Source organism: Lithobates pipiens, unplaced genomic scaffold (assembly GCF_037356315.1).
Source record: "Lithobates pipiens isolate NorthernLeopardFrog02 unplaced genomic scaffold, aLitPip1_a1.2 Scaffold_23, whole genome shotgun sequence".
Lineage (NCBI taxonomy): Eukaryota > Metazoa > Chordata > Amphibia > Anura > Ranidae > Lithobates > Lithobates pipiens.
In genome coordinates, this window is record NW_027507785.1 from 281,285,677 (window position 1) to 281,311,595 (window position 25,919).

The 25,919-nt window shown below is 42.2% G+C and overlaps 1 protein-coding gene across 4 annotated transcripts in view; it reads left to right on the forward strand.

Annotated features, from left to right (window-relative positions):
- LOC143926480 (calreticulin-like) overlaps positions 1-24,576 on the forward strand; it is a 72,868-nt gene extending 48,292 nt beyond the window's left edge. For all 4 annotated transcript variants that reach the window (XM_077450250.1, XM_077450251.1, XM_077450249.1 and 1 more), the window contains 4 exons: positions 11,255-11,368; positions 12,970-13,113; positions 20,215-20,307; positions 23,152-24,576. In XM_077450250.1, coding sequence (XP_077306376.1) covers positions 11,255-11,368; positions 12,970-13,113; positions 20,215-20,307; positions 23,152-23,385 — 585 coding nt within the window. In that variant the 3' untranslated portion in view covers positions 23,386-24,576. The remainder of the gene's footprint in view (positions 1-11,254; positions 11,369-12,969; positions 13,114-20,214; positions 20,308-23,151) is intronic.
- Positions 24,577-25,919: the final 1,343 nt, after the last annotated feature.

Sequence of the window (25,919 nt, forward strand, 5' to 3'; positions counted from 1 at the left end):
AAAATCCATCTGATTTTTTTCGGTGGATTTTGGCCGAAATTTGTCATGTAAGATAAATTTCGGCCAAAACCCATCCTTACATACACACGGTCGCACAAAGTTATCGGAAAATTCGATAGTTCGGAACGAGGTGACTTTATATATGTACGACAGAACTACGTAGAGGCCAGTAGCCAATAGGTTTAGTCTCCACATTTTTTCTGAGCATGCGTGGCACTTTGTGCATCGGAATTCACTACACACGATCGGAAAAAGTCCAGTCAGATTTTGTTGTCGGAAAATTTTAGATCCAACTCTCAAACTTTTTCCGTCTGAAATCCCGACGGAAAAGGCCCGATAGAGCCCACACACGATCAGATTTTCTGACAACATAATCCGATCTGACTTTTTCCGTCAGAATTTCCGACTGTGTGTATGGGGCATTAGTGTTTTGCTCTCTTTCCCATCTTTTACCTTAGCAGTCTATCCATCACAAGATCAACTGGGGAGGGGCCGGGGGTATCCAACCAAATTGCCCATAGTTTATCAAACTTTCAGGGGCGACCTGACCTATATGTTGAAAGATTTATTTCTCCAACTTTATGGTGTCTCCCATTTGGGCAATCCATTCCTTTGACGTTGGAGACTCAACCGCCTTCCAATGTCTAAGGATCAGCTTGTGAGCCTGAAACAGGGCCCTGGCTATGGCCTGTTTAAAACTGTCCTCCATAGGAATGTCATCTAGTATCCCCAGTATATGGTTTTGGGTCTGTAGGTATGGAGGTCTGATATACTCTGTTAAAGGTGGCTGAAACCCCTGTCCAGAATAAATGTAGTTTGGGGCAACTCCAGAGCAGATGTATTAGGTCCCCATGATCTCTTGCACACCTGGGGCAGTTAGAATCTAGTCTCACGCCCATCCTGAACAATCTGTCAGGCGCATAGTGTACTCTAAGTATGATGTATAGCTGGGATAACTGTTGGGCCACATTTAAAGAGCAAAGTTGTACTGCCTGGTGTGCCTCCTCCCATTGTTCGTCCTCAAATGTTCCCACATCCCTCTCCCATTTACTCGACGCCCCCAGGGGAAATCCTTCTAGGTAAATATTAAGAATCATGGAATAAGTTCTAGAAACAAAGTCCTTAAACTGGGACACTTCAGCCTTATATCGGAATATCAGGGTTGGTGAGAGGGTCCACTGGGTCTCCCCGGCCTGCACCTTCACTGCATGTTGCAGCTGCATATAATATAAGAGCATTGATTGTGGGAGGTGAAATTGTTCCCTCAGCTCAGGAAAGGGAATTAGTTTTGTTCAATGCACCATTAATGAACAACATCTTTAATCCCAACCTCATACCTCCCAACTTTTTGAAATGGGAACGAGGGACAGCTATTAGCAAAGGTATGAAGGCATAGGACACACCCCTGCCATGCCCCCTTAAAGGAGAATTATACAAAAAAAAATGTATGTTTTTTTTTTTACCACTACTATTCGTTTATATTGGCCTTTGAAATGTACAAATGCAGCCAATTAGAAATTGAATAAAAGGTTTAGCACTGGGAAACACTTTTTGAAAGATACGAAGTGCATTTTATATACAACTATATAGGTCAGACCAAAATGAGGGTGAAGTGAGGAGGAAAGAGGGACAGAAGGACTTTGTTCCAAATCAGGGACAGTTGGGAGCTGTGTCCAACCTGTGATCTCCAACTGGTATTTAAAAAAATTCATATTCAGTCATTATTTATGGATACATAACTAGACTGTGAAGTGGACGAAAACCATTTACTATGCTGAGTAATAATTGCATGGCGTTTCTCAGGACAGGCTTCCTAATGGTGACAACAGTGGACCAAGTCTGTGCAATGAAATGGTCACTTGTAGTCCACTTGATGTGACAGGGTGACAGCATAGAAGCAAAACTGGGGATAGGGACAAAGCATTGTCACCCTTTAGCAGGAAGTGCCTGATCAAGGACTTTCATGGAAGGATTAAAATACAGAGACCCTCCTAAGCAATGGGAAGAACAGAGTGTCTTCTCTATTAGTGAGATCACGCTACATATATTTTATCAAACTATATTGTCCAATGAAGCTATCAAAATTGTATACAGTATTTCCCTGTATTGAGTGCATGTACAACTATACACTTAAGATGGACAGATTTGACACCCCATCCTCTGCATGTAACCTATTGTATAAAGCAATACAGAGTATTGGAATGGATTAGACCAATGAAAAGTTATAAACAGATATAAAAAATTATTATGGCTATCGATAACAAACAAAGAACTCTATATAAGTCAGACCATAAATATAAATGTGAAATAATCAATCACAGTGCTTCTATTTCATTAAATTAGTTCACACTATGTATCTCCATGTGCAAAAAAAGAGAAAGCATCATTAGTAGATCCATGTGATAATAAAGTCCAAATAATGTGCAAAAAAACAGTCATAAAGTGCAATGTGCGCAAAAGTGCAAATACATGTGCAAAAAGTATGAAAAAACAAAAAGAGGGAGGATTTTCATACCAAATTCATGAGGATGAGGATACCAATTACCCTCTATTAATATTAAAAATCATAAGGCACTATAGTTATCTTTAAAATGTGCAAAAAAGTGCAGCACCAGCTATTTTTATATCCCAAAATAGCTATTTGGAAGATCTATATAAAAAATAAATAAAAATAAAAAAATGAAAAAATAAAGAATAAATAAAAATAAAAATAAAGTGCAAGTCAATGTTTGACAGGTCTCAAAAACTATGAAGGAAATACGAATCAAGTTAAAGGTGACTTTAGTGCTCAATCAGAAGAATCCAGTGACTTTCGTGCTCGCCCACTCGGGTCCCCACTCACCAGATCTTTGTCCCCCTAGGGGGTTAAGTGCATGTAATCCCTCAGTGTCCAGCTGCTTTTCATTCGATTCATCCACCTTCTTTCACTTCTTTATATATAGGATGATCCCCTTTAATAAAGGCTTATGGCAAAAATGGTGGATTTTAATACCTTGGAATGTCTACTCCAAATTCCCTTCATAGTTTTTGAGACCTGTCACACATTGACTTGCACTTTATTTTTATTTTTATTTATTCTTTATTTTTTTTTTATTTTTTTATATAGATCTTCCAAATAACTATTTTGGGATATAAAAATAGCTGGTGCTGCACTTTTTTGCACATGTTTTTGCACTTTTGCGCACATTGCACTTTATGAAAATCGGAGAACAGTTTTTTTGCACATTATTTGGACTTTATTATCACATGGATCTACTGATGATGCTTTCTTTTTTTTGCACATGGAGATATATAGTGTGGACTAGTTGAATGAAATAGAAGCACTGTGATTGATTATTTCACATTTATATTTATGGTCTGACTTATATAGAGTTCTTTGTTTGTTATCAATATCCATAATATTTTTTTATATCTGTTTATAACTTTTCATTTGTCTAATCCATCCCAATACTCTGTATTGCTTTATACAATAGGTTACATGCAGAGGACGGGGTGTCCAATCTGTCCATCTTAAGTGTATAGTTGTACACGCACACAGCACAGGGAAATACTGTATACAATTTTGATAGCTTCATTGGACAATATAGTTTGATAAAATATATGTAGCGTGATCTCACTAATAGAGAAGACACTTTGTTCTTCCCATTGCTTAGGAGGGTCTCCGGCCTCGAGTGGTAGAGAGGAATCTGGAGACTCCCCCAAAATATTGATTTTGTTTATATAATAATTCTTTGGGGTAGCGCCTAGGGCTCTATCACCTTTTTATATATTTCATTTGAGGCTACAGTTTTCACAGTTTTTAAAGCGACTTTTGAAATAAAATTAATATTTTGTTAGATTTTACTTTAATATCCACCCCTTAATATATGGCTATTACAATGGTATAATAAGGAGTTTATGCTGTTATAAAGTTTGGCATATTTTCTTCTTGTTCGGCTAGTGGGTCCCTGCTGAACCAGCTGAATTTCGATCAGTGTATCATCAGCTTTAGGTTACAAGCACATGCAAATAAAAAAGAGCATCCATTGCCCATTTTATTCTAGCAATGTTACTCTCTCACTGGGAATGCTCTACTAGGGAGGGGACAGCTGGAGGAATCAATGCAGCTTAATAGCAGGTGAGGACTGAACTAGGAATGAGATGCATGAGCCAGCGCCATGCAAAGTCATGCTTGACGAACAGCCCGTTGTGTTTGTGATTGCTCTGGACCTGTAGAACCAAATATTGGTTCGAATTTAAAGCGGAGGTCCACCCTAAAATGGACCTCCGCTCATCGGAATCCCCCCCCCTCCGGCGCCACAATTGGCACCTTTCAGGGGGGGGGGGGTGCAGTTACCTGGATAATCCAGGTAACTGCACCCACTTCCGGGATAGCTGTCTGCGGAAAGGGGCGTAGATTACGCCCCTTTCCGCAACTGCCCGCCCCTTTGCGCAAGTGCCCCGCTGCCTGCTGGGAAACACACAGTTCCCAGAGGCAGCGGGGACCGTCCGGATTGCGCCGCGCGGCTCGCGCATGCGCAGTAGGGAACCGGGAAATGAAGCCGAAAGGCTCCATTTCCTGATTCCCATACCCAAGATGGCGGCGGCAGGACCCGACAGACGACCTAGCGATCGGCTTCGGGTGCCGACATCGCGGGCGCGCTGGACAGGTAAGTGTCACCATTTTAAAAGTCAGCAGCTGCAGTATTTGTAGCTGCTAACTTTAAAAAAAAAAAAAACGCGGAGTCCCGGCGGACTCCCGCTTTAACTACCATAAAGTGATTTTTTTCATCAAAGAAGCAGATCCATGGTTGAAATCTAGTATAAGTGGACTTGTTCTGGTTCTAATTTGCTACCTCTCTGATAGCAACAAAAGAAGCGCTCGTCAAACGGTTAATTTTTGGCGGTGTACTGAGGAGTTCAAGAGTTCAACTGACTTTAAGGACTTTTTGAAACGTTAAAGTGGTTCTAAAGTCAGAAGATGTTTTTATCCTAATGCATGCTATGCTTTAAGATAAAAAACCTTCTGTGTGCAGCTCCCCCCTCAGCCCCCCTAATACTTACCTCAATCTTGACCTTATCTCGATCCAGCAATGTTGCATGAGAGTCTAAACTGTCCAGGAGTTTGCCTTCCCATTGGCTGAGGTCATTGGCTCCCACTGCTGTCAATCAAAGTCAGTGAGCCAATGAGGAGAGAAAGGGGGTGGGACCTTTAACTAATGACTTGATTTAAGAGCATCAAACATGTTTGGAGGAAAAACAGAATGGAGACCTGTGTTAAGGCTTCATGAGGTCTAATGTCTCCTGACAGCATTAAAGGCAGCCACCATTAAAAAACGTGGGATTTTGGATGCTGAGAGTTCTGGAGCCTAAAGCTACAAAATGCTCAGATGTGAATGGGGCCTTACAGTGAATCCAATTTTTCAGAGGGGTGAAAAAAGCACACTTTTCAAGCTAATGAAGTAATAGCAGTCATATTGTTTAACCACGTCAGCCACGGAAGATTTGGGTGCTCAATGTCCAGGCCATTTTTTGCGGTACGGCACTGTGTTACTTTAACTGACAATTGCGCGGTTGTGCAATGCTGTACCCAAACAAAATTGACGTCCTTTTTTCCCCACAAATAGAGATTTCTTTTGGTGGTATTTGATCACCTCTGCGGTTTTTATTTTTTGCGCTTTAAACAAAAGAAGAGCGACAATTTAGAAAAAAACACAATGGGGGTTATTTACGAAAGGCAAATCCACTTTGCATTGCAAGTGCACTTGAAAGTGCACTGAAAGTGTACTTGGAAGTGCAGTTGCCCTAAATCTAAGTGGTAGATCTGAAATAAGTGGAAGCTCTGCTAATTTTATCATCCAATCATGAGCAAGCTAAAATGCTGTTTTTTATTTTCCTTGCATGTCCCCCTCGGATCTACAGCGACTGTACCTCCAAGTGCACTTTCAGTGCAAAGTGGATTTTCCTTTAGTAAACAACCCCCAATATCTTTTACTTTTTGCTATAATAAATATTCCAAGTTAAAAAAAAAAAAAAAAAAAAAATTCTCATTTTAGGCCAATATGTATTCTACATGGTTTTGGTTTGAGCAAAAGTTATAGGGGGTTATTTACGAAAGGAAAATCCACTTTGCACTGAAGGTGCACTTGGAAGTAAAGTCGCTGAAAATCCGAGGGGGACATGCAAGGAAAATAAAAAAACAGCATTTTAGCTTGCACATGATTGGATGATAAAATCAGCAGAGTTCCCCTCATTTCAGATTTACCCCTTAGATTTAGAGCAACTGCACTTCCAAGTGCACTTGCAGTGCAAAGGGATTTGCCTTTCGTAAATAACCCCCATAGTGTCTACAAAATAGGGGATAGATTTATGTCATTTTTATTATTATTTGTTTTTTTTACTAGTAATGGTGGCGATCTGCAATTTTTATCGGGACTGCGATATTGCAGTGGACAAATTGGACACATTTGACAAATTTTTTGGAACATTGACAATTATACAGCAATCAGTGCTATAAAAATGCACTGATTACTGTATAAATGTCATTGGTAAGAAAGGGGTTAACACTAGGGGGCGATCAAGGGGTTAACTGTGTTCCCTCACTGTGTTCTAACTGTAGGGGGATGGGACTATCTAGGAGGAGAGAGAGATCGGTGTTCATACGTAGTATGAACACACAATCTCTCTCTACTCCCCTGAAAGAACCGTGATTTGTGTGTTTACACACACAGATCCCGGTTCTCGCTCTGTCATGAGCGATCGTGGGTGCCTGGTGGCCATCGCTCCCGCTGGGCACTCGCATCGAGTCCGGGCACATGCTGCAGGCGTCCGTGTGCCCCTAGTGGCCAGAAGGAAAAGCGACATAAGGTAACGTAGATTTTCCCAGCCAAACCAACCCGCCGCAGTAAAACTATGGCGGCTGGTCTTAGAAAAGACTTTTGCATTTACAACTTCAAAGTGGCTGACACATTACCTATTGACTTTTCTATTCTGGAATGGATTCTCCCCACTGTAAGCATTTTTTCATTTTACTACAGTTGAAATTAGTAGTGTAGGGAGATTTGCTGAGGACAGTGTCAGCATAGCATCACAATTTACATAATTAGCAGAAATGTCCTATTAGCTGCTTACTGTAAGGTTATGCCTTTGTTAGAATAATGTGCAGAGTTTGAAACAATTAGCTACAGTGGAATGTTTGTGTGTGTGTTTATGTATATACAGTATCTCACATAAGTGAGTACACCCCTCACATTTTTGTAAATATTTTATTATACCTTTTCATTTGACAACACTGAAGAAATGACACTGTTCTACAATCTAAAGTAGTGCGTGTACAGCTTGTATAACAGTGTAAATTTGCTGTCCCCTCAAAATAACTCAACAAACAACCATTAATGTCTAAACCGCTGGCAAAAAAAGTGAGTACACCCCTAAGTTAAAATGTCCAAATTGGTCCAAAGGTGTCAGCATTTTGCGTGGCCACCATTATTTTCTAGCACTGCCTTAACCCTCTTGGGCATGGAGTTCACCAGAGCTTCACAGGTTGCCACTGGAGTCCTCCTCCACTCCTCCATGACGACATCACGGAGCTGGTGGAAGCTAGAGACCTTGCGCTCCTCCAGCTTCCGTTTGAGGATGCCTCACAGATGCTGAATAGGGTTTAGGTCTGGAGACATGCTTGGCCAGTCCATCACCTTTACCCTCAGCTTCTTTAGCAAGGCAGTGGCGGTCTTGGAGGTGTGTTTGAGGTTGTTATCATGTTGGAATACTGCCCTGTGGCCCAGTCTCTGTAGGGAGGGGATCATGTTATGCTTCAGTATGTCACAGTACATGTTGGCGTTCAAGTTTCCCTCAATGAACTGTAGCTCCCCAGTACCGGCAGCACCCATGCAGCCCCAGACCATGGCACTTACACCACCATGCTTGACTGTAGGCAAGACACACGTGTCTTTGTACTCCTCAACTGGTTGCTACCACACAAGCTTGACACCATTTGAACCAAATAAGTTTATCTTGGGCTCATCAGACCACAGGACATGGTTCTAGTAATCCATGTCCTTAGTCTGCTTGTCTTCAGCAAACTGCAGGCTTTCTTACGCATGATCTTTAGAAGGGGCTTCCTTTTGGGATGACAGCCATGCAGACCAATTTGATGCAGCGTGTGGCGTATGGTCTGAGCACTGACAGGTTGACCCCCCCCACCCCTTCAACCTCTGCAGCAATGCTGGCAGCACTCATACGTCAATTTCCCAAAGACAACCTCTGGATATGACGCTGAGCAAGTGCACTCAACTTTTTTGGTGGACCATGGCGAGGCCTGTTCTGAGTGGAACCTGTCCTATTAAACCGCTTTATGGTCTTGACCAACGTGTTGCTGCTAAGTTTCAGGGTCTTGGCAATCTTCTTATAGCCTAGGCCATCTTTATTTAGAGCAACAATTCTTTTTTCAGATCCTCAGAGAGTTATTTGCCATGAGGTGCCATGGTCAACTTCCAGTGACCAGTATTAGAGAGTGAGAGCGATAACACCAAATTTAACACACCTGCTCCCCACTCACACCTGACCGTGTAACACTAATGAGTCACATGACATCGGGGAGGGAAAATGGCTAATTGGGCCCAATTTAGACATTTTCACTTAGGGGTGTACTCACTTTTGTTGCCATTCGTTTAGACATGGCTGTGGCTGTGTGTTGAGTTATTTTTAGGGCACAGCAAATTGAAACTGTTATATAAGCTGTACACTCACTAATTTACATCGTAGCAAAGTATACTTTCTTCAGTGTTGTCACATGAAAAGATAGAATAAAAGTTTCACAAAAATGTAAGGGGTGTATTCACTTTTGTGAGATACTGTATATATCTCACAAAAGTATGAATATATATATATATATATATATATATATATATATATATATATATATACACACACACACCTTTTATATGAATGTATGTTGACAGTACAATTCCAGAGAGTTCTATTAACTCAAAGCTATTTAAGAAAAAATAAAATGTGATTTTTTTTTTGTGTGTCTATTTAAGTATTTAAAATATTCTTTGTTGCATTTCAGAAGTACATTGTCAAAAGTTATTCTAAAGGTTCAGGTTTTTTTTCTTTTGTTTTTTCAAATACAAAACATGTCGTACTTACCTGCTCTATGCAATGATTTTGCACAGAGAGGGCCAGTTCCTCTTTTTCTCAGTTCCCCCTCTTCCCGCTTGACCAACGCCCCTGCTCTCTCTACATTGGCTCACTGGCTGTGATTGACAGCAATGGGTGCCAATGGCTCCCACTGCTGCGTCGCAGCCAATGAGGAAAGAGAGACCCGGGACAGCCGGGGCTTCTGTGGAAACCGCTGGATTGAGAGGGGGCCTTTTTTAACTTTCATGCATTCAACATTTACAACCTATTTAAAGTACAACTAAAGGCAAAACATTTTTTTTTTAAATTTTGGATAGAATAAGAAAGCCCGGTCAGTTGTTTTGTTTTTTTTGGCGATCTGTGTCCCATTGTGCCAGATCTCCCTTGACTTCCCATCCAATAGTCAAAAAAAGAAGTAAGAGGATATTCTAAATGAGGGAATAACTGGTTGTCACCAGGGTCACTAGAACTAATGTTCCCTTTAGAAGGCTATCCCTATTCCTGTTCTGAAGACAACACAAACTTGGGGATTTTCTTTTATTTGCACTTTCGGTAATAATGGTAAACAGAACCAATAGAACAAGAGAATCTAAAGAAAAAGTTTGCCTTTAGTTATATTTTAAACTATATGTTGGGAGCTAAACTCTTTAATTCCAAACAGGAGATTAACCTCCCTGGTGGTAATCCCGAGTCTGGCTCGGGCTGGAATTTCAGTACCACGAGCGGTAACCCCAAGCCAGACTCAGGATCGCATTGCTGGATACAGGGAGACTTGCTTACCTTGTCCCCTGGATCCAGCGATGTCCCCCCCGCTGTGTGTGCGAGCTGTGCTCCACTCAATTCACACAGTGCCCGAGTGCCGCCGAGCACCGTTCCCTGCGACGTTACGACGCACCAAATTCAAAAAAGTAAAAATACACGATACACACACAGTACTGTAATCTTACAGTACTGTATAAAAAAAAATACACATCCCCTTTGTCCCTAGTGGTCTGTCCTTTGCCCTGCTTCCCCCTTTATACTATAAATACTGTTTTTTTCTGCCTGGAATTTGGAGACTGTCAATAGCAACCAAAAAGTGTCCCTTTATATCAAAAGTGATTTTAGACCAACTAAAAAACAGCGATAATAAATTATAATCATTTGCACAATTGAGCGATAGCGATTTGTGGGGAGATCCGTCATCAAACACTAAATCTAATGACAGCGACAATTCTGCAAATGAGCGAATTTCAGTGTTTTTGGATTTTATTACATTATTGAATAATTTTTATTATTATTTGTTATCATTATTTATAGTTATTTATTATATTATAAACTTTATCATAACTGGGATGTCTAAACTCTGGTTTGAACAGATTTAAGAGAGTTATTCCTAAGAATTGCAGGCTTACAATATAAAACACCAAATTTCCATGCAAAATAATTGTACCGCTTTCAGCACCTAAAATCAGAAATAATCATACCATCAGGGAGGTTAAAAGAGCATAAACAAATGTCATACATAGAACAGGAAAAGCAAAGAAGAATTCCAGGCATTGGCATGTTAGGTATAGTTACATCGTCTAGCTTGGACCAATATAACTATTTATATGACATACACACTGACATAGACATCGCTACTCCAGTGATCATCACTTGCTTCCGTTCCCTGTGCCGAGCGGAGGTCAGCCGCTTGGCACAGGCACCATATAAATACCTTGGATTTTTTGTTTCTTACTTTTTTCTATATCAGTTTGTTTACACTATTTTATAAAGCATACATAGCCTAAAGCTGGCCATACACTAGTAGATTTTCAAATGTACATTTATTCTCAGGATATTGAATGACTTGACAAATGTAATTCAAAAGTACTTCAAAATCTCATTTGCATTTAGCAATTGTTTTTAGAGCGAATGGACTTTACAGAGTGAAAATCGTATACAATGTTGGAAATTTGTTAGATTGAGAAAAAAATTTCCACCCTGCTCCAGATTTTCTTGTCACTGCAGTCTCCAACAAACGTCAACCCAAAAAGAAAAATGTCAAACTATGTTCTACTAGTGTATGGCCACCTTTACTGTTTTCCATAAAATGTAGAAAGCTCATAACATATAGAGTATACATTTTTTGTATTTTCTGTTTGCTTTGCAGGACTGGGACGAGAGAGAGCTAATTGTAGATCCAGATGCAAAGGAACCCCATGACTGGGACTCTGCCATGGATGGGCAGTGGGAACCACCAATGATTCCCAATCCAAAGTACAAAGTAGGCAATTTTATACAAATCATGTGACTTCTTGATAGGGCTCGCTAGGAGATCAGCTCACAAAAATAACAAAAACAGTATTATTTAATAAGTTAAAGAAACAGTACTCTATAAACATCATGGGTTTGTAACATAAAAACACACATATTTCTATTTTGCAAAACTGTGAAAAGGTGTTGGTACTAAGTTTCTTACAGCCACCAATCAGATTCAGGTCTGCATTGGAAATCCAAATGTGACTGATGAAGCAGAAAAAATAGATAGGAAGTTGCACAACATAGGATCTTGAATGTACAATCATATTACTATCCTACTGACTCTGTTAGATTGTTTGTAAGGGAGATTACAGAGAACCCAGAGTAAAGTTGGCCATAGATAGATCAAATTTGGTTGGTTCGACAGGGACTAATGATGAATTTCTCTCAAACTGCCTTCTTGAAAAATGTTCCTTCAGTCAGAGCTGCAGCCAATAGGTTACAGTGCTGATCAGTGTATTCTGACAGCAGATGAGTTCCCACTGTCAGAATACATAAACACAGCGGGGAGGATTCCTTCATCCCCTCGCTTGTGTGAATGGGCAAATCTGCTAATTTATTTTCTTCAGTGGGCTGCTCGAGAAAATCTGATGCGTGTACGGCCAGCCTAAGAAGTGAACATTCTGATTTTAGCCTAACTGCAGCATTTACTTGATGACATTGAGCTCATTGATTGCTTTCATCTATTGGCTATGGTTGTGCTTTAATACAAAACCAGAGAAATTCCCTGCTCAACTTACCGACCAGCCTGCAACCAACCGAATTGACCTGTCTAACAGTATGCGTTAAAAACAGGGGTTTAGTTTGCCCACATTTGCAAATAAATGCATAAGTTACAGAGCCCCGTCAAGGCACCCTAGTATTCTCTAAAGTCCTAATGCTAAACATTGAGAGCCTCCACTTTGGAACGGCTACCAATCAATGCAGCATGCTTTCCATGGTACATTTTCTTTAGCCCACAAAAATGTGTCCCTGCCATGAAAGGGCTAGTTGGTTGTGTTTAGTACCCCAAGCCAAAGGTCCACAGTCATAGTTGCTAACGTTGAATAAAGACACCAGTCCATCCACTTCAACCTGAGTGAGTGTCTACAATTGTCCCTATCCCTGTACATTGCACACTCACATCAGTCCCTACCCTCAAGGAGCCAACAATCCAAGGTCCCCATTCATATACTAGGGCCAATTTTGGGCAGAAGCCAGTTAACCAACCTGCATGTCTTTGGATTGTGGGAGGAAACCAGAGTCCCCGGAGGAAACCCACGCAGGCACAGGGAGAACATGCAAACTCCAGGCAGGTAGTGTCGGGGTTGGGATTCCTTATTATAACCCCATCAAAATATTAAGTGCGGTCACATACCCTGTGAAGCCATTGTTTCAATAAACTTTATTCATCCCAGTAAAAATACTGACTATACCTTGAGATAGAAATGTCCTAATCTTCCTAGGTGGGTCCTCGTTTCAACAAGCTAGAAAATGGGGTAATGCAAGAGATATCAAAATATATTACAAAATACTGTTATTCTATAATATGAGTCATTTAATTATGTTTCTCATCTCAATGGACAGGGAATATGGGTACCAAAAATAATAGATAATCCAAACTACCAAGGTGTGTGGGTTCAGCCAGACATGGACAATCCAGATTATGTTCCAGATGACACATTATACAGATATGACGAACTTGGAGTTATTGGCTTAGACCTCTGGCAGGTGAGTTCACAATATCCTCTGTTGCCAACTATATACCATACTTTTTGCCAAGACTATAAGAGCAAATAATAAATTCACCCAGGTGAATCTGCTGCTGGCTTTTTACAGTGCTTCTTTCTAGAATTCCAGCATTAAAATCCCGGTGTCAGAGTATTTGAGTTGGCTTTTAATGTTGGTAGGATTTGACTTTAATATGTATCTTAATGCTTATTCTTAGAAATACATTTTTGTTTAGATACACTTTGTTGCAAGCAGCCCAAAATTCCCCATCTATCTGATCAATTTTCTATCAGTTTAAAGTGGAAGTTTGGTTTAAACTCATCTAATCTTAAATATGTTCTCAGATAGCTTAGGGATTGGTTAAACCCTGTCAGCATTTTTGCCCTATGTGTTCCCTTACCCTTGACTTACACTTTAAGAACCCTACACTAGGGATGGCCCAAACGACCCCCCCCTGTTCAGTTCATACTGAATAATGAATCCCATTGAAGTCTATGGGACCCGAACTGTAAAAAGCCCATTTTGAAGGCTTATATGCAAGTAATTGGTCGTAAAATGGTTATGGGGGTCTAGGAACTGCCCAGGGGGATATGTATCAATGAAAAAAAAGTTTTTAAAAAACGTAATTTTTAAACGAGCAACGATTTATTAATGATTAAAGTGAAAGCATAAAAATGAAAAATTCTTTTCACTGTAGTGCCTGGGGGGTCCCATTAGTCTACCTGTAAAGTTGCACACCTATACTGTATATAGAAGCTGCTGCAGCAATAATTGCATTTATAAAGCCAAAAAAATTACAATTTCTTTATGTATGTTGAGGCCCCAAATTTTGTGCACTGGGAACAAGATTAGACATTTTTTTTGGATAAATTCTGGTGTCTCTTCCACGGAATTTGGATGAAAGTAACAGGTGCGTAAAAATTGGTCTTTGGGTGTTGATGGTGCCTTCACACCATAACCCTATAAGAAGTACTCTTGATGAAAGCAAGAATTGGCTTTGCTGTCAAAAATTGAAATGATATGCATCAGTCAAACAGGTGCCGAAAAGTGGTCTTTGATATGCAATTAGTGGACCTCCAGCTGTTGCAGAACTACAAGTTTCATGAGGCACAGCAAGACTCTGACAGCCACAAGCATGACACCCAGAGGCAAAGGCATGATGGAACGTGTAGTTTTGCAACAGCTGGAGGTCCGCTAATTGCATATCCCTGCTATAAGAGATACTCTCGATGAAAGCAAGAATCAGCCTTGCTGTTAAAAAACGGGTGGAGAAAAATCGGTATTTGGGTTTTAATTGTGCCCATGAAACCTACACCAAAAACATTCTTCCAGGTGAAATCAACACCCACAACGCTAGGCAGCCTAGAAGTCCTGCAGAGATTCCACATCCCAAAAACACTTAATCGGCGACATAGGCATCAGGAGCTTCATAGCTGCTGGTAATCCAGGACTCTTTTGATAAATGTCAGATGGTCCACGGAGTCTGTGGACAGACATGTTCTATTATCAGTAACAAAACCTCCAGCAGCACTGAATGCCCGTTCGGAAAGCACGCTGGATGCAGGGCAGCCCAGCAGCTCAATTGCATACTAGGCAAATTCTGGCCCAGGAATAGCTGTGAACAAGGAGGCAGGTTTAGCCACTCTGGCAGCTGCAGTGGACTGCACACCAGTCTCTGCTTGGGTGATGGAGGATGAGGATGGTTTAGTACGTCAGTCCACCACCTCCTCTGCATGATAGGGCTAGATAGCAAGGGCCACATCACTAAACAGAGGAAATGATGCCTGAGGACTGACCACATCCACATTTGCTTGTGGACACATATGCTGCAGGCCCCCCTCACAGTGCCATGGGAATGTCTGCCTCCCTTGTTGTCCTCCCAAACATGATGGGGAGGGGGAGCTGCTTATTAACAAAATGTAATAAAGATGTGGAAATGTGTAGGTGGATGCATGTTAATCAATGGAAAGTGGTGTTTGGTGCACTTTAACCACTTCAGCCCGGACCATTTGGCTGGCAAAAGACCAGAGCACTTTTTGAGATTCAGCACTGCGTCGCTTTAACTGACAATTGCGTGGCCGTGCGACGTGTCTCCCAAACAAAATTGATGTCCTTTTTCCCCCACAAATAGAGCTTTTTTTGATGGTATTTGATCACCTCTTTTTATTTTTGCGCTATAAACGAAAAAATAGCATTATTTTTTACTTTTTGCTATAATAAATATCCCCAAAAAAATATAAAAACGTATTCTTCTACATATTTTTGGTAAAAAATCGCAATAAGCTTGGTTTGGTTTGCGCAAATGTTATAGCGTCTATAAAATAGGGGATGGTTTTATAGCATTTTTATTAATAATTTTTTTTTTACTAAACATTATGGCGGACAGATCGGACACTTTTGCCGCTATTTTGGGACCATTCCCATTTATACAGCGATCAGTTTGATTAAAAATGCATTGATTACTGTGTAAATGTGACTGGCAGTGAAGGTGTTAACCACTAGGGGGCGCTGTAGGGGTTAAGTGTGTCCTAGGGAGTGATTCTAACTGTGGGGGGATGTGCTATGTGTGACACGACACTACTCACTGCTTCCGATTATAGGGCGCTGTGATCAGTGTCAGTGTCACTAGGCAGAACGGGGAAATTTTCCCGTTCTTCCTCTCTGTGAGATGATCGCGGGTATCCCCGCAGACATTGAGTCCGCGGGACCCGCGATCACACTCACAGAGCTCGCAGTGGACATGTGCGTGCCCGCAAGCCGCTTCTTAAAGGGCAACGTACAGGTACATTAATATGCCTGTACGTGTCCTTTTGACGAAATATATTGGCATGAGCTGGTTCGGCAAGCAGTTAACTTGGGTAATCACTACTCAGACACACTCCACTGATATAATATACTGCAGTAAAACTGCACTGATGCAATCCCAAACTCATGCTCGAGCCGAACCGTTCACCCATCCCTATCCTACACACTATTGTGAGGCACTGGCTGACAGGCAAGTGAATTGTGTATATGTGTCACCTAGGTGTCTCGCCTACACATGAAGAGGGGTCCTAGGATTGTGTCTGTTATGGAGAATACTAAACTTTGTTTTTCTGACTTCATATGAAATTTCAGTCCAGAGCCAGAAGGCTTTGTAGAGCTTTGAGTGGGTTAAAGGCTCCATCCCTAGGTTCTCATATTTGAGTTGATTGATGTCCAGGTCTCTCTCTCTCTCTCTCTCTCACTCCCATTGCTATGGAAGCCTTCTGCTGGGTAAAAAGGCTGCTGACAAAACATGAAACAAATACATATGCTGCCTATTTGTTTGGGGATCCCATTGGGTGGGGGTTAGTTAGTGGTTTGAAATAGCAGATGTTTTAGTTTGTTTTATGCTGTGGACTTGCTGTGCAAGGCCTTCCTGGGCTGTTTCGATGTGTTCCTGTCTCGTGCAGGGTTTACCACTATCACTTCCAGTTGAGCATTAGGGATGAGCCGAACACCCCCCGGTTCGGTTCGCACCAGAACTTGCGAACGACCCCCGCGTTCGGTACGAACGTTAGAACCCCATTGAAGTCTATGGGACTCGAACGTTCGAATTGGAAAGTGCTAATTTTAACGGCTAATATGCAAGATAGTGTCCTAAAAAGGGTTTGGGGACCTGCCTCCTGCCTCAGGGGACATGGGTCACTGAAAAAAAAAGTTTTAAAAACTGCCGTTTTGGCGGGAGCACTGATTTTAATGACGATTAAAGTGAAAAAAAAAAAAGTGAAATATTCCTTTAAATATGGTGCCTGGGGGGTGTCTGTAGTATGCCTGTGAAGTGCCACGTGTTTCCCGTGTTTAGAACAGTCCCTGCACAAAATGACATTAAACGGAAATAACACCATTTAAAACTGCTTGCGGTTTTAATGTTATATCTGGTTCCTGCAATATGGTTGAAAATCATTGAGAAACATGGCATGGGTAGCCCTCCCTGCCCATTACCAGCCTATTTGGGTCTTGTACGCATATTAAGGGGAACCCCGTACCCATATTAAAAAAAGGAAATGCGTGTGGCCCCCAGGCCCTATATACTCAGAACAGCAGTATACAGGCGGTGCAAACAAGACAGGGACTGTGTAGGTTTGTTGTGTTAAGTTAAATCTGTTTGTCATTTTCAACCGGTACATTTTTAAAGTGTAGCTCCAGTCAAAAAAACTATCTTTAAGCTTTTTGGAAAACATAGGGAAGGGTTATCACCCCTGTATAATTTGTTTTGTCGTCCATCTTTTTTCATCTCACTTGCTGCTGTCTCCTTGCGTTTGCAAGTAGGAGATGTTTGTAAGTTGGATGTTTGAAAGTAGGGGCCTGCCCTATATTATAGCGGTATGTACTGGGTACAGAGCACGCAGACAGCACGCACTATCTCCTAACACTACTGACTGCAAGCTCTATTATTAACCACTTGTTAGCCCAATGTTTGCATAAAGTGAAAGATGAAGTTATGCTGAGTAAATAGATATCAAACATGTCACTCTTCAAAATTGCACATGCCCGTGGAATGGCGCCAAACGTCGCTACTTAAAAAATCCCCATAGGCGACGCTTTCATTTTTTTTTTACTGGTTACATGTTTTGAGTTGCAGAGGAGGTCTAGGACTAGAATTATTGCTCTCGCTCTAACATTCTCGGCGATACCTCACATGTGTGGCACATGCGAGCACATGGGGACATGGGCGCTTTAATTTTTATTTTATTTTTTTATTGTTCATTTTACTTTATTTATGTTAGTTTGACATTTTTTTCCCCAAAAATATATTTTTGATCACTTTTATTACTATTACAAGAAATGTAAACATCCCTTGTAATAGGAATATGGGGTGACAGGTCCTCTTTACAGTGAAATCTGGGGGGTCAATATGACCCCACATCTCACCTCTAGGCTGGGAAGCCTGAAATAAAAAATAAAAAAAAGATTCTGGCTTTGATCGTACTGGCGAGTTGGTAGAAGCACCGGAGGGCGGTGAGGGGTGAGGGGCGTCTATGGCTGGGTATTTCAGGGTATCATCGAGTATGGCTGGGTATCGCTGAGTATGGCTGGGTATGGCAATTTATGGCAGGGTATTACAGAGTATTGGCGGGGTATTGGCGGGGTACTACAGAGTAATAGCAGGGTACTGCAGAGTATTGGGGGGTACTACAGAGTAATGGCAGGGTACTGCAGAGTAATGGCGGGTACTGCAGAGTAATGGCGGGTACTGCAGAGTAATGGCGGGTACTGCAGAGTATTGGGGGGTACTGCAGAGTATTGGGGGGTACTGCAGAGTAATGGGGGTTACTGCAGAGTAATGGGGGGTACTGCAGAGTAATGTCAGGGTACTGCACTGCAGAGTAATGGCAGGGTACTGCACTGCAGAGTAATGGCGGGGTACTGCAGAGTAATGGCGGGGTACTGCAGAGTAATGGCAGGGTACTGCAGAGTATGCACTGGTATTGCAGAGTATTGGCAGGGAATTGAGGGGTTAAATTCGGTGAGCAGCGATGTGGGCACTGCAGATGCAGCCCACATCGCTGCTGACACCGATCTCTTTCCCCTCCGCTGTACCGATCGGTACAGAGAGGGGAGGGAGGAACAGGCGTCATAACATGACGCCGGTTTGTTTCCAAGTGATCACTCCGTCATTTGACGGAGCAATCACGTGGTAAACGGCCGCTATGAGCGGCCGTTTACCGTGATCCGTGATGCGACCCGGCGGTCACGGATGCTCTCGAGTGCGCACACCTCGGGGCACGCGAGAGCAGAATTCTGGGAGGCCGTTAATTAACGGCCTCTCAGAGTTAAACAACCCCCCTGAAGCCGTTAATCGGCAATGGGCAGTTGTTAAGTGGTTAAAGCTAGATCACTAGCTATATAGGTGAGGTGAATATAGTGGTGTATACTGCGGTCAGGGCACAGACAACAACCACTACACAGCAGCAAGATAGGAAATCAGCCAAAAAACGATTGGTGTGTACTGTGTTGAAGGTACACAGAACACCCACTGCTTCAGATGCTAAGTAACACACTACACGAAGCCGCCTCAAAGGCGGCCTTATATAGTGTGGGGCGTGCACTACACAGCCTGAGCTATGATTGGCCACAGGCAGGATGCCTGTGGCCAATCATGGCTCTCCTCGCTGCCGGCGCTGCGATTGGCCAAGCATGCGGGGTCACAGTGCATGCTTGGCCAATCATGGGGCAGCAATGCACTGCGCCACCGCAGTGCATTGTGGTCCGCGCGCGCGTCACTCGAATTTTGACGCGAACGGCCCAAACGTTCGGAATTCGCCGAACGGCCGAACAGCCAATGTTCGAGTCGAACGTACGTTCGACTCGAACACGAAGCTCATCCCTATTGAGCATGTCATGTTCCTCTTACAACATCTATTGACACATGGGGCGTTGATCATGAGATAAAGTGGGAACCATTTTCCACGTTGGAAACTTTCTCTGTGAAAAAACTAAAAGTTAAAACTAAAAAGAAAAAACTTAAAGCGGGGCTTCAGTCATTTTTTTCAACTTTCCATCTATTAAATCCTCTGCCCTTGTTGTTTTAACTTTGGATAGTAAAACACTTTTTCCTGCCAGTAAATACCTTTTACAGCTCACTTCCTGTTTCTTGTCTGTTAAAAAGAATAGGCTTATGACATCATGCACAGCTCACTCTTGTGAGAGTTTGCCAGGAAGGGAGGGGGATGAGTCATAAGAGGGCCAATGAGAGCTGCAAAGCTGTAGATGTGCCTCTGCGTGTCTGTGTAAATTCAGGAAGTGAACAGGCAGCAGCTTCAGCTGCCCACAGTTAAAATGGATGCAGCCAGAATTAGAGGAGGGAGATTTCTGCAGCATATTTGGCGAGTAGAGTCACAATATATATAAAATAATATGCAAAGTGGTTGCAGGGAAACCTCAGAATGGCAAAGATGTTTTTATTACAAATGATGTGAGCAGACTGCAGTTCCACTTTAACGCACTATTTTAGCTGGGTAGCAACTCCATTGTTCTACAGCTTCCATAAATCAACCTTACTGTCATAGTATAAAACAAGCATGTTAAATTCCTCTAAATTCCTATTCCTCTAAACATATTATTTTGTTTCTTTAGGTGAAATCAGGCACAATTTTTGACAACTTCCTTATCACAAATGATGAAATTTTAGCTGAGGAAATTGGAAACGAGACGTGGGGTGTAAGCAGGGTAAGGAACCATGGAGTCAGGGTCTTATATCTGTGTGCAAATAAAACTGTTCTCACTGGACTAGATGTATTTGAATCTGCAAATTAAATAGTAACACATTTTGATGAAATTCATTTAATTTAGTTTTGTATATTCATTTTCTAATGAATTCCAAATCTTCGGAAAGATTCAAATTCGAATCAGTCGAAAAATGATCGACTGATTCAAATTCTGTGTGAAGAATAGCTAGGAGTAGGCAAGGAAGTTGGCAGCCACATCCTTACCAACCGATGACTCATCAGCTGTCAGCGGGCTTCCCCACTGACAATTAAAAATTCAGAAAAAAAACAACATGGGGTTCCCCCCCAATCTATACCACGCCAAAATTTATTTTAAAAAAACATGTGGGGGGCCCCCAAAATCCATCCCAGACCCTTATCTTAGCATGCAGCCTAGATTCTGCAAGCTCGCTTTAACAAGGGTGGGGGGGGGGGCTCTGCCTGACCGGTGGATGTGGGGATCTGCAGGTTGGAGGCTTATCGGAATCTGGAAGCCCACTTTAACAAGGGGGCCCTCAGATCCTGCCCCCCCATGTGAATGCATACTCTTTTTTTCCAGCGGTGCGGCGGGCGTTGTGATTGACAATGCATATACACTGATGGACATTGTTTTTCATTTAGATTTTTTTTGATAAAGGACTTTGTCAAAAATGTGTGCTGTGTCTTTACTCTCTTTTACACTTTTTTGGTGAATGGGTGCTACTATGTACCCCATACTCATTCACATGGGAGGGGGCTGGGATCTGGGGGCCCACAGACCCTCACAATATGGGGACAAGGAGCCCCCCCCTGCTCCAAAGCACTCCCTCTATGTTAAGGGCATGTGGCCTGGTATGGTTCAGGATGGGGGGCTTATCAGAATCTGGAAGCCTCCTTTTACATAGTACCCCTACCCATCCACCAAAAAAGTGTAAAAAGTGAGTAAAGACACAACACAAGTTTTTGACAAGTTCTTTATTAAACTGGCTGTAAACCCCCCAAAAAAACAAAAAACTGCAAGGCAAAGGCATAATGAGCAGGTATGCATAGCATACTAGCTCATTATGTATTACTTACCTTAGATCGAAGCTCCCGCAGTGGTCCTCGTTCACCCCTCCGGCCAGTGACATCGCTCCTGGAGTTACTTTCAGGTATCGCGGGCTCTGGCGATGTGATTGGCTGGAGCCACAGTGACGTCACTCCCGCATGAGAGCCGCCACATACGTGCCGTTGCTTCAGTTTTCTTCAGTGCACATGTGCCGATTATGTCGGCACATGCAAATACAGGGGATATCACCTAAACCATTCAGGTTTAGGAAATATCCAGGTTAGCTACAGGTAAGCCTTATTATAGGCTTACCTGTAGCAAAAAGTGTGTTGTAAGGGTTTACAACCACTTTAAAGAATTTTTAAAAATGTCCCTCGGTGTAGATCCTTTGTGAATCACAAAGCCCGCTGCACTGCCGGACCCGAAAAAAGGAAACAAAGAAAAAAAACTCCGGTCTCATCAAAGGCTCCCACTGTCTGCCTGCTCCTCTGTCTGACATTTATTAAATAGCTAAGGGGCGGGACCACCCGGCAATGTCACCAAGTGTCCATACCTTCTTATAACGTCATTCACTGAGGAATGCTCGGTTGATGTATCACAATGGGCGGAGTCACCGGATGACATCATCGGGTGACTCTCTACCCCTTAGCTATTTAAGAAATATCAGACGGAGGAACAGGCAGGTCATGGGAGCCTTCAGTGAGACTGCAGGTTGTTTTTTTCTGGGCCTGGCCTGGCGGGGTAGCAGGCATCATGATTGATGGCGGGTCTACACCGAAGGACATTTGTAAAAACGTGTTGTGTCTTTACTCACTTGTTACACTTTTATGGTGAATGGGTAGGGGTACTATGTACCCCATACTCATTCACATGGGGGGGCGGGATCTGGATCTTGTTATTCCGATAAGCTCCCTGCTCTGAGACCCCACAACCACCAGCCAGGGTTGTGGGAAGAGGCCCTTGTCCCCATCAACATGGGCTTCTTGCATCAATGTTGAGTCCTGAAAATGTCAGCATTACAAATTTCATCTGCAAAATCAGCCGTGCAGAATATCAGCTGCACAGTGACCTCATCCAATCTGATGCTGTCCTCCATCTATGAATGGAGGAATCTTCTGATTTCTCTCGTTCAGCATGCAATGCTTACCAAAATAAAGCCTAAGTGTAGTAGGTCTAACTTTGGCGTAAATTGGACTACACAGTCATACTTAAAGTGGGGTACCCTCTAAAAAAAAATTTTTTAAAGTCAGCAGCTACAAATACTGCCGCTGCTGACTTTTAATAATCGGATACTTACCTGTCCCAGGGTCCAGCGATGTGGGGGAACGAAGCCCCCCCCTCGTTCCCCGCTCCCCTCGTGGAGCCGTCATGCGTACTATGGGCACCCGGCTGTGGCTTCACAGCCGGGCACCCACTGCGCATGCGCGAGCGGCGCAGGGCGCCGTGATACGCCGTACAGTCACCTGGGACACGTGACAGGTCCCAGGTGACTGTGCGGTGCGAGGGGAAGTGATGTCACCAGCCCGGGCAAGGAAGAAGGCAGACTACGAGGGATCCCCTAGCAACAGGTATTTAGAGGTGAGTAAACATTTTTTTAAAAAAAAAATTTTATTTTAAACAACTTTTTATTTTTTGGTGGCAACACCACTTTAAGCACCCTGCACAGCTGCTGCAAGAGAAGTGTGCAGGTACGACTGTGAAAATGGAGGTTGTCGGTACAATGTCTATATGACTGAATATCTACTTTTGTGGCTTCAACTGAGCTTTCATTTCTTACAGGAGCCAGAACTGAAGATGAAAACAATACAAGATGAAGAGAGGGATGCCAAGGATGAAAAGAAGCAGAGATATAAGAAGCTTGAGGAAGAGTTTAAAATGCTTGATGAACTGGAAAGACAGGAAAAAGAGAGGAAGTCAAAACTACGTAAAAGGTTACGAAAGCAGTATGGACTGGAGCCACAAGTAGAACAGCCACAGCTGCCAGAGCCTCCACATCCTAAAGATGAGTTGTGAACACCAACCCAAGAAAGAAGAATTAGAGAAAGATATGTGTTGGGGCTTATTTATTAATACGAGGCAAAGGCCAGAGGTGATCAGTAACCCAATAAAAACAACCAGGAACATAAATTGCTAAATCCAGGATGTGCTTTTTTTGCCAAGACACCGCTGTGCTTTGCACTGTGTTACCAAATAAGCCAACTTCTTGGGGATTGTCAGATGTCCAGAAACCTGTTTTTGTTAATCTGACGCAAAACTTAAAATTGATTTGTTAGTGTCTTTCCATATGGAGAGAGGGTCTTCATATACCACACACCTATCTATAGTGTGTCATATCAATCTGCCCGAACATTACTTCTTACACATATGATTAGTATGTTAATATACAATATCATTATTGCACCATTACCATATTGTAAAGCAGGCATGCACTTAGAAATGTTTGCTTATTTATTGAGGACTCCTTCCCCATGCCAAAATGCTGAAGTAAAATAAAAATAAAAAAAGCAAATATACTCACAGGGAAAGTGAGTTTGATGTCACTATACTTCCGGCAAGATCTTTGGGGGAATGCTGAGTATCAGAAAGCTTACAAAAAGGTGTTCCTTCTTGGGTAACCATCATTCCTTGGATTTCGCTGGAATGATATAGACATCTGCCACTCTAGTACAATAATCAGGGGTAAAGTGGGTATATTTTTACTAATTAATCCCACCCCCACAAACTTTTGCTTTTTCTGCAGAACTTTGGCATAAGGGGAGCATGAATATACAGTATATATATAATATTATCTTACTTTGTAGAGTAAAGTCGGCTTTAAGGCTGAATCTAAAATTATTTTTTTGTGGATAGTTGGGAAAGGGACAAGTCTCTATTGCTCTCTAAATATCATTGCTTAACTTTATGGCCTATTTATTGCTCTCACCAATTTGGAAACTAATATTTTTTACAATTGTCACCAGGAAAGGAACTTTTATAGTCAAGACAACTGTTCCAGATTTCTGTAAATTTTTGGGAGGTTTACTTACTTCTTTTTGCTGTTATGTCTGTGGATCAGGAGTAAGGGGAAAATCTCAAAAGCAGGGACTCAGCCAGCACTAAACAATTGTCTCTCTATCCAAAATATGATGTCACTGCAATGCAACCCACATGGTACATTAACATGCATTGCTGAATTTGCCAAAATAAATGGTACAGTAAAACATGCATTTTATTATGTGTTATTGCAATACACATGTGTCAAAACAGCCTGAGAAGTCAATGTTGCTTATAATAACTGATCAGTTTACAACTCCCAGTAGAGTGTTGACAAGCTTTGGCGTAGCTTACCTCTTAATAAAACTGAATGACTGCAGTCATCTGAAAATGAAGGAGAAATGATAAGCGTACATGTTTTCCTATAAGGCTAGGTTTCCACTAGTGCGACTTTTTATGCAATTTGGGACTGAAAAGTTGCATGACAAGTCAGACCCCATGATTTCCAATGAGTACTGTTCATATCTGTGAGACTTCAGGACGCAGCGACTTCAAAGTAGTCCCTGCACTACTTTGGTCCCACTTTGATGTGACTTGAGGTCCATAGACCTCAAGAAAACAGGAATTGCTTCAAGTCGTGGCATAAAAAAATCGCTGTAAAATCGCGCAACTTTGGGGATGCAATCGTGGAAACATAGCCTAAGCCATTCTCCTACAGCCCTCAGTTCAACACAACCCAAGTGTGAAAGGGGCCTTATGTTGTGCAATAGTGGTCAGAGGTCTCTGTGGCTGAATTTTCATGCTGTAGACTTGCAGAACTCTTGCTGTAGACTCACCACTGCAACTTTGCTCTTGCTAGAGACTTGCCACCCAAATTCGCAAATTGGAAAAGTGTCAATTGAGACTTGTGCTTTAAGTGCTCTGCAGGTACGCAACTTGCCAGGGAAAATGTGCAGCAAGTTAAAGCTGTGTCCCCCCCCCCTCCAAAAATTAAAAGACAGCAGCTACACATACTGTGTAGCCAAAGCGCACTGTGTTCTCTTACTGGCCGGGCAGCAGGGGAAGGAGGAGGAAGGAGGAGGGGGCCGAACTTCCGACGTACCTTGCCGTGGAGAGGTCCGATGGAAGTGGGGACAGGGTACCTGTCAAAACAGGTACCTGCTTTCCCCTCCCCCCACAAAGTTTTGGGTGGATCTCTGCTTTAACACACTTACAATTCAACACTGCCAGAAATGTGTGGCAAGTTATTTCTGCTATCTGTGAAGATACACTCCAACTGAGATGTGAAAAAAAAACTGAAGAGATTGAACCTTGGGTGGCCGTATGGTGGTGGTTTCAATTAACGTCAGTTATTCTCAAGCAGCATATTTGTTGCTCATTTTATAAAGCTATGTTTTCCTTATGTAAAGAAGATCTCCACATAAAACGTAAAATGCTTTAGTGGTAAAGCACTAGTAGTGGCTATATAAGTTTAAGTGACTGGTGCTATAATGGTAAAGTTTAATTGCACAGATAATTTGACACTTACTGCTCCACCAACGATTTTGTTTTTAATTTCGGGAAAAGATCTAAAG